At 36.3% G+C, this 9955-nt stretch overlaps 2 protein-coding genes across 2 annotated transcripts; both read right to left on the bottom strand.

Annotated features, from left to right (window-relative positions):
* Positions 1 to 1170: 1170 nt before the first annotated feature.
* On the bottom strand, positions 1171 to 4884 carry LOC118236320 (olfactory receptor 142-like). Its single transcript, XM_035434587.1, has 2 exons — positions 4834 to 4884; positions 1171 to 3557 (listed from the first exon to the last, which is right to left on the bottom strand). The coding sequence occupies exon 2, from the start codon at positions 3540 to 3542 to the stop codon at positions 2595 to 2597; it is 948 nt and encodes a 315-aa protein (XP_035290478.1). The 5' UTR covers positions 3543 to 3557; positions 4834 to 4884; the 3' UTR covers positions 1171 to 2594.
* Positions 4885 to 7710: 2826 nt separating this feature from the next.
* Positions 7711 to 9123, bottom strand: LOC118236715 (olfactory receptor 52Z1-like). The gene has a single exon (XM_035435294.1). It carries the CDS (start codon positions 9121 to 9123, stop codon positions 8176 to 8178), a length of 948 nt encoding a protein of 315 aa, XP_035291185.1. The 3' UTR covers positions 7711 to 8175.
* Between the last annotated feature and the right edge of the window lie 832 nt (positions 9124 to 9955).

The following is a 9955-nucleotide window of genomic DNA, read 5'->3' as shown; positions in this document are numbered from 1 at the left end:
GGACTGTGAAACCTCCCTTATACCTGTACTGAGGAAGCCATTGAATGAATGAGATTAATCAGAAACCACTGTGAATCTATTCATCACAAATTATATGGTAACCCTTAAGTGGAGGTGGGAGGGTGTGGGGAGCTTTGTATAAGAAGGGTGAAACCAAAAAAATACCTTTTAATAAAAGATGAGAATCTGCACTAACCACGTGGGAATTGTTTAATTTCAAATCTTAAGTTTTGCAGTAAAGAGCCAAACCAAGAAAAAACATATCTTTGTTTCAGACATATAGAGCTCACTGTATATATCTCACACCTGCTGTGTAGCAATGTTATTATAATGTGGTCACAACAGGTGACAAAGTACTATATATGACTACTTTCATTTACATAACATTAATATATCCCAAACATTATGGTGCCCTGAAATCGGTGCTATATATACAAAGTGCTGTAATTTCTACATGGTGAAGCCAAAACGTATAAAAATATCCTTCAACAAAAGCTGAGAATGTGCAATTTGTTTAATTACAAATTAGAAATTGTGGAGGCCAAATTAATAAAAACTGACTTTGTCCCAAACATTATGGAGGGCACTGCATATAATTAATATAATATATATATATATATATACACTATATATATAATATATATATATATATATATATATATGTATATATATACAATATATATATATATATATATACAATATATATATATATATATATATACAGTATATATATATATATATATATATATATATATATTATATATGTATACTGTATATATTATATATATATATATATATATGCAGTGCCCTCCATAATGTTTGGGACAAAGTCAGTTTTATTAATTTGGCCTCCACAATTTCTAATTTGTATGATTTCACATTATGGAGGGCACTGCATATATATATATATATATATATATATATATATACGGTATATATATATATATATATATATATATAATACAGTATATTATATATATATACATTATAGAATATATATACAGTATATATATATATATATATATATATATATATATAATATATTGTGATTCAAAAGATTTGTACTTCAAGTACACAACATATTGTATCTTGACTGCAATAATGAGATCAATATATGGACACTAGAAAAACCACTGAGAATTTCAATCCAACTGAGTCAAGGTGGGAACATTAAAAATATACACAGAATATAACCAAAGCCAATTTCATTTGAAAACAGTTACGTATTTCCAATGCGCACAAATCACAAAATAAATTTAGTAGGCCATGTACTGTAACATATATTACATTCATTTCAGACATTAAAATAATTTAACACATGCAAAATTCATATTAATACTCTACCGCACTGTTGTATGCTCTCTTTTCAAATCTTGTTTCGAAAAGTTACGGTTGAGAAGCGCTCTTTCAACTGTGCTGTTTCAACTGACAGCCTTCTCATTGGCCGAAGCTTTAATTCATGTTGATTTTAATTCCCAGAGTCCACCTGTTCATGTGGTTTTTGATATTCCAATCATGTTGCCTCCTGATGACAGACACCGGGAGGGTTTATTAGCACGGGCTGGAAATAAACACTCGTGTGAACCAATCAGATGTATGAAAGCAGCCTGTTGTCTGGTCTCTCTATACAGCGACTGGGCCAGTAAAAAATGTCACCAGGAAGGCCTCTCCATTACATAAGAGATCAAATTCCCCTGTTCTGTGCTGATTCACTTTCCACTCTTCAACTGTTAGGAATCTGATGTGCTGTATGGTGTCTTGCTGTATTTGTGTTCTTTGCCAAAATTGTATTTTTGTACATAAATGGTTTCATGACCAGCTGCAATTTGCAATTAGCGTATAGTGAACTGAGCCTTTTGCTTCCATATCTATACCCGTCATTGAATGACAACTTTGTAGTTTGTAGCTGGAGGTCTGTTATATGTTATCGAGAGTATAAGGTTCAACCAACGAAGTAATGGACTAATTTATTAAGCACTCACAAGAACAGATTTTTCTAGATTCTCGTACTGTAAAATGCATTGGGTATGTCGTAAAAATAATTTAAAAGTTAAACCTCACTTTTAGATTCCAAGCAACTTGCATTCGTTTTTAAAAATGTTTTTATTTTCTGTCATTGATAATCCACCGCTCCACATCTGAAGCACAACAGGAACACTCTCAGAACCTGCCGCTGGCATAAATGTTCTATGCAGTCTTGTAGGGTCAAAACCATCCATGGGCCACATAATTCGTAATGATCGAAAAGGTTCAGTTCATCCAGTACTATACAATGTTAAAATCAATGATAAAAACATTCTAAATAAAAAAAAATCCATAACAAGCAACAATTGACAATAGCCAAACAGTCAATTCTTATCCTCTAATGTCTAAAAGTAATATGCAAAACCATAAAATTAAATAAATCATGAAGTTAAAGTGTTCCTAAATATCCTGAAATTCAAAATATTACAGCAGCATAATTTAATATACATTCTAGTCCAGAGCAGCTTGCAATGCAAACAAAACGAATGTAAATACAAAAATGAAATAGCAACTTGTTTTTAAAATAAAGTTTAAAATGTGGAGGGCTCAATAGTGATTAGATCTTTACCTCATGTGAAACTGGAGCTATTTTCGCTTTTTTCGATTTTGACCAGTTTAAAAATCCGAACTCTCACGGCTTGAATGCTCATCCCATACATGGCAGGATTTAGTATGGGAGGAAAGATCAGAAAGTACAGGGACATGAAAATACGAGCTCCGTAGTGCACATGACTCATGTTCAGCCTGCTTTGGCTCATTTCAAAGAAACAGCCGATAGAATAGTTCAAGATGGCCAACAGGTGTGGACTACACGTTTTCAGTGCTTTCATTCGTGATTCTTTAGAGTGAAAGCAGACCCTAAGAATATGCACGTATGAGTAAAGTATAATAATAATCTGTGGAAGAGTGTACACAAAGAGTGAAAACAATCCAAGGATGTTTGAAATGGTTGTATCTGTGCAGGAGAGCTTAACCAGGGAATAGTTGGAGCAATAGACCCTCTCCATTATTTTCCCACAAACTATCAAGTTCAGAGTTTGAACAAAAAACATTCCGAATGCAATAATGGGAAGTAGCCAGGATAATACAACACACTTATAAACATTTGAGACAGACATGATGCTGTGATACTGCAGGGGGTGACATATGGCAACGTACCTGTCGTAGCCCATCACTGCTAAAATGGTAAATTCAGTTATTGCATATGTGTGCAAGCAATAGGTCTGTGCTTGACAGCATGGCAGAGATACTTCATGAGTTTCTGACACTAAGTTACTCATAATGGGGGGCAGCAAAGCCGTGCTCCCATACAATTCATTAAGCGCCAAATTACAGACAAAGACATACATCGGTTCATGCAGAGCTCTATGAACATAAATGACCACAATAAGAATGACATTTTCAGCAATGATGGCAAAGTACACAAGAAGGAAAATAGCAAAGTAGAAGTATTTCAGGTCTTCCATTTCATAAAAGGCAGTCAGTATCACTGATGTCACCGAGGATGCATTTTCCATTCTTTACTGATTCTCCTGCGCAAAGAAGTTGTGAAATTATACATACACCACGGCATTCCTTTCAATGTCAGTATGAATTACCTTAACCCCAGTTTTCATATATATGCATTTCATTCACAAATTGTAGTGACGTTCTCAAATTTGACAGTTTTAAGGGGTGACATCACAGGTACTGTAAAAAGAGCGATCGTGGCTAGTTCAGTTTTGAGACATTATTATATTTAGCTTATAAAACTACTGTAGATATTTCAAATTGTATTTACAGAAAATAAATTAATGAATATCACACTCATTCATTTTTTTCTCATTAAAAAAAAATTATAATGACCATTTTCTCTAAATTACATATTTCCTGTACAAACATTTATTTTATTTTTTTAAATTAACTTATAGATATAGCTAATAAATGTAACATGCTTAACGTGTTTCTTCACCAAATAGCTGGGAATTTATGAGCTTTTCTGATATATTGTGTCATTTATATTTTATGGGGTAATTTATGTGGAAAAATAGTAAGAATCTAAAACATTTTAGGGTTTTTTTATTTTTTAAATAATTCAGCAATAAACCACAAGTTTGAGAAACCCTATCTAAGTAACCAGCCACTGAGTTATAACATAAAAATGAACTTTGATTAAATCCACCAAGAAAAAAGTTTTTTTTTTTTAGTTTTTAACTAATATATACATTTTTGCTTTTAAATTATTCATATGAATATGTTCCTAAAAGTCATAATACAAAAATACTTGCATCTGCATCCACATTCAAATATAAAATGTCATTTTGTTTGAAGGAAAGAATTTTTTTCCCTATTGGTATCTCCCTATTGGTATCTTCCCTTAATCGTTTACAAAAAACATGCTGGTATAGAAATATACTTTTCACATGCCTTTTGGGAATAATTAACTTTTGCAGGATGTTCAGCACTTAAAAAATAAAAATAAATAATTTTTTTTTTTTTAATTCACCTCCTTTTTTCCCCAATTTAGAATTGCCCATTATTCCTCTTACATCACAGCTGTGCCACCTGCACCTACCCAAGGAGCACTGCACCCCTTTGATGAACCTTCCCACAAGCCTTTGTCTATGGTACACCCTATAGGCAAAAAAGTGCTGCAAACATTAGCTAAACGTCTCCAAATTAACCCCAGGTGGCACCCATTACAATAAAGCTCTGTCGGGTAATAGCCATGTACTGTACAGCCCACAGTCCATAGTAATATACAGCTCATATACAGATAAGCTACATTTATATTGCATTATATAGAGTAGAAAGCTGTTAATACAGTACCACACTGCTGGTGTCTCCCTTTCAAATGTTGCTGCTGCAAGTTTCTGTTCAGAAGCCCTGTCTCAACTGAAGCCCTGTGTGTTATCCAAGGCTTTAATGAATGTTGAATTCCCAAAGTTATTCCTGTTCACGTGGTTTTGCTATAATCCAACCCACGCTGCACGCATCCTGGTGATGTTTACCAAGAGGATTTTTTTTTTTTTTGCATAGACAAATTAAATGTAGAAATATTTGCAAGAACCAATCTGATGGCAGAGAGTATGAAAGCAGTCTGGTTATGATTCTTCCAATTGAATATTGGAATCATTAGCCCTTCCCTTGGTATCTGCATTTTTTTAATTCTGGGATTCCAAGTACAGTGTGTGTGGTTTTTAAAGGACTGTCCTGCCAGTTCTTTGGAAACACGGTGTGGCAAAATTTAAATCCAGGGACTGTTCGGTCAGGCATACTGTACCAGACTTACGTGACATCAATTTTAAGCAACCTAATCGTCTCCCAGTTTAAGTGGCCAAAAACCATTCTCCCCCACTCCAACTCAGTTGATGTGTGGTGAGCATTCTGACACAAACATGGCTGCCGTGCACCACCCAGGTGGGTGTCAAACATTAGTGGTGACCGAGGAGAGTTTCCCCTTCATCACTGTAAAGCACTTGGAGTGTGAGTAATGCACTATATACAGTTAAATGCAAAAGCATTGGAACAGTGCCACTTTTATTGTTTTGGTTCTGTACTCCAGCACAATGAAGGTAAAATAAAAGAATGAAAATGATGTTATAGCCCTGACTGTCAGCTTTAATTTCAGGGTAATTACATCCACATCGCATGATTTGAGTTCTGTAACATGCTTAATGTGTTTCTTCACCAAATAGCTGGGAATTTATGAGCTTTTCTGATATATTGTGTCATTTCTATTTTATGGGTAATTTATGTGGAAAAATAGTAAAACATTTTAGGGTTTTTTATTTTTTAAATAATTCAGCAATAAACCAAGTTTGAGAAACCCTATCTAAGTAACCAGCCACTGAGTTATTCATTACATTGAAACATAAAAATGAACTTTGATGAAATCCACCGAGAAAAAGTTTTTTTGTTTTTTTTAACTAACATATATACATTTTTGCTTTTTAATTATTCATATATACATTAATTTCAGGGTAATTACATCCACATCGCATGATCTTTGTAGGAATCACAGCCCTTTTGAAACATAGTCCTCCCCATTTAAGGGGACCAAAAGTAATTGGACAAATGAACATAGTCATGGAATAAAGTCATCCTGTCTAGTACTTGGCTGCAAATCCTTTGCATTCGAGGTCTGCAGCCCGTAGACGTCACCGTCGCACGCCAGCGTGACACCCCTGGGAGGGAGATGCGACAGTCCTGGGATACACGCTGCTCCTCAATTGCAATGGGTGAACCCGCGTCGCATCGGTTGGAAAAATAGGAATCGTGGAACCTTGACTGGCTTCTGCGGAGCAATGCCCATGAAAAGATAAACTTTTCTCTGGAAACGTTTTAGCTCAGTTGCCCAGCTGCCCGACAAATTCTGCTTCATGTAAAAGGAATGGACATCCGGGAACTGGTCGACCGAGTTGCTACTCCCGATTGCACGACAGCGGATCATGCCAGCAGTTTCTTGGCAACAGCCCATAGCATCATCTTTGTAAACAAAGTTGACAGTTGACAGAGACTAGCTGACCAATCCAATTTTTAATTAATTTTTCAACTAATGCTGAGGGTGGCATGTTTGAACCCAAATGTATGGATGAGGAGGTTTTAGAGACTGAGAGGAAGCATAACTCGCTGGTGCCGTATCAGCTGAGAATGAGACGAGGGAAAGGGTAACCGGAAACTGGTGGCGCATCTGTGGTAAATACAAGCCCATGTCATCCAAGGTAGAAGGTGCTTGCTGTCGCCAGGCAACCATAAGAAGTAACCACAGCCATACAGCACTGGCATAAGTGCATTCTGAAAGAATAATTGCACAATGTATGTTCTTGGTTGGTATGCCAAGTGGTCAAAAAAGATGGCAATTAGTAAGCGATGCATTTCCGTGAAACAAAAATATGATATGACACTTGACAAGACATTGCTTTCTTGAAATGAGAATCTAAATCACATTTCTTGTGTCAGGTTCAATCGCTATGGGATTACAATGATTCAATAAGACGAATTAAACAATTGAGTCGTGTGTCCATTGCTTGTGAAAGAGTTTAGCACTGTCTCCTAGTACTTAGAGCACTTACATGTTTTCCTTTCTGTGCGATTTTACAGCAATTGCTCATCACATTGCTGGCCTTCAGTAAACACGCTTATTCAGAGCATCCTACATAGCTTTTCATTAATTTATTTTTATTTTACATAGTATCCATTTATACAGCTGGATATACACTGAAGCAATTCAGGTTAAGTACCTTGCTCAAGGGTACAACAGCAATGTCATTTCTGGGAATCAAACCTGAAACCTTTAGGTTAAATGTCCAGTTCCCTGCACATTATACACGCTGCCACCAATTAATTGTCACGTAACTCAAAGCTTTTCCCTCTGTAGTGTTAACATTTGTGATTTTGATTGCCACTGCATCACTGTGACCTAATGAAGGATTGTGTGATCTTACCAGCTCATGTTCTTGCTAAGTACCCAGTTTAATCTAAATGTGCATGCTTTCCTGAGTGTATATCTGTTGAAATCATTTCAGGATAGATATATAACTTCATTTTGAAGGCATCATGACAAAATACACAAGAAAAAAACATTTCTATATTGTTCTTGGACATGACAAGATTTAATATTAAGAAAAACAAAAAAATAAAAGAAATAAACGCAAAAGCACACATACCAATACCACAACCAAAGACATCTACATGCGTCTGTTGTAAGGTAAGTGACAAGAGGCTTTTTACATGCATTATGTGATTTCAGAGTAGGTGGTGAATCGCTCCAGTCTGTAGTAGCCTTAAATTTGAATACATTTTTCCCCCCATCCCCATCCCCCAACTCGTCAACTGAAGACGCCGAAATCTATCCAACATGTCGAATAGTGACGAGAAGAGCCCTTGCCCAGGCTGCAATATTTGACAAGTTGGGATGAGTATGTGTTGGCCTACAAGTTCCCTACACAGAGAATGTGCTCAGGGTGTGATCAACATAGCAAAACAACAATGGACATCATTGCATAAACTGACAAAGACTATTGCTAAATACATCATTACTGGTGTGTTGAAAACAGCAGCCAACCCATATACCCACAATACGATGTTCCAGCTTGAAGCAACATGAGACATGGGTCTCCAGCCCTCCAGCTTTGAACATGACACTCAAAACAATGAGGAGTTAGAGAATTATTTCACTGCTACCTGCTGTGTTTTAGGTGTTACCAGAATTTTACAGCGGAACACTTTATAAATCCGAACTCGTATGGCTTTAATGCTGATCCCATAGATTGCAGGGTTTAGCAAGGGAGGAAATATCAGATAGTACAGGGACATGAATAGACGGGTTCCGTAAGGCACATTACCCATGTTTAATCTATTTTGACATACTTCAAAAAATAGTCCAATAGAATAGATTAACACTGCCGCTAAGTGGGGGCTACATGTTCTCAGTGCTTTGATTTGTGATTCTTTGGAGGAGTGTAAACAGACCTTTAGAATCTGTGTGTAAGAGTAAATTATCATTGCGATCTGCGGAACAGTGTAAGCAATAACTGACACCAGTCCAGAAATGTTCACAATGGATGCGTCTTCACAGGAGAGCTTGATGAGGGAATAATTGATACAGTACACCTTGTCTATTACGTTTTTGCAAAATATGAGTCGCAACGTTAAGCCAAAAACTATAGTAAAGCCAAGAAGTGGATAAAGCCAGGAGACCACAATGCACTTACACACCTTTGAAACAGACATGATGCTGTGGTACTGCAGACGGTGACATATAGCAACATACCTGTCATAGCCCATCACTGCTAAAATAGTCAATTCAGTTATTGCATATGTTTGTATGCAATAGATCTGAGCCTGGCAGCAGGACAGAGACACTTCGTAGGTTTCTGAGACCAAAGTACCCAAGAAGGGCGGTAACAAAGCAGTGCTCCCGTATAATCCATTAAACGCCAGGTTGCATAAAAATACATACATCGGCTCATGCAGAGCTCTGTCAACACAAATCACACCAATCAGAACAATGTTCATGGCAAGAATTATGATGTACAAAAAAAAGAAAGTGATGAAATAAAGGTGTTTCAGGTCTTCCATTCCGTAAAAGGCAGTCAATCTGATTGATTTCACCATCGATGCGTTCTCCATTCTCTGCCTTGGCTTTCTGCAGAACACAGTACACAAGAATGGTTGTAACTTCACACAGTATAAACTCGTAACAGTCATTTGCTTGCATCAATTGCTGACTTTGTGCAAGGAGAAAGCAAGTGAAGAATCAGTGATTATTGGATCATTGACAAGTCTGGCACAACATGTAGGATCATTAAACTAAAGAGAGCAGGATATTAAACACTGCATAACAATTAAACTCAATTTCAAATTATTTGTTTCTCACCTTTCAGATACTGTTGCTTTAACTGAGAAGGGCTTCTTGGACCAAGGGCCCTCTACATTATCTCAACCTTCTATTTATCTTGGAATGGATTTCCATATTTGGCCTGATCACATGCTTGGGCCACACTCCAATAACATCGCAAATTATGAAATTAACTCTGAAGGGACACAAACGCTAGGATTCAGTCAAATGTAACCCTTAACTATGAAGCGATACCTTCACGCCAAACTGTTCATGGAGAATATAAGTACTAGATTTTAAGTGTAAGATCAAAGTTAAATAAAAAGTAAACGGAAATACTCATCAGCACCAACGTCGTCTGATTTTGGCAATCGGAGGTTACAAAAAATAACTTTGTATTGGTTTGTGCTGTGGTTAAAAAGAGTGTCAGGAATTAATATGCTCTGGACTGTTTCCAGTTTCTTTGAGTGATGAGGCCTACAGTAGGCTAAATAATAGTTGCTAAATAACTGGCTGTCAAAATAGTGCTCATTTAGTATACAGTTTGTTGATAATTGGTCTGATTTATGGAGAAAGCCTGGCCTACTGAAGAGAGACCACAGGAACTGT

Source organism: Anguilla anguilla, chromosome 9 (assembly GCF_013347855.1).
Source record: "Anguilla anguilla isolate fAngAng1 chromosome 9, fAngAng1.pri, whole genome shotgun sequence".
NCBI classification, from domain to species: Eukaryota; Metazoa; Chordata; class Actinopteri; order Anguilliformes; family Anguillidae; genus Anguilla; species Anguilla anguilla.
The sequence above is the reverse complement of the archived record's forward strand: the minus strand, read 5'-3'. Positions and strand labels throughout refer to the sequence as shown.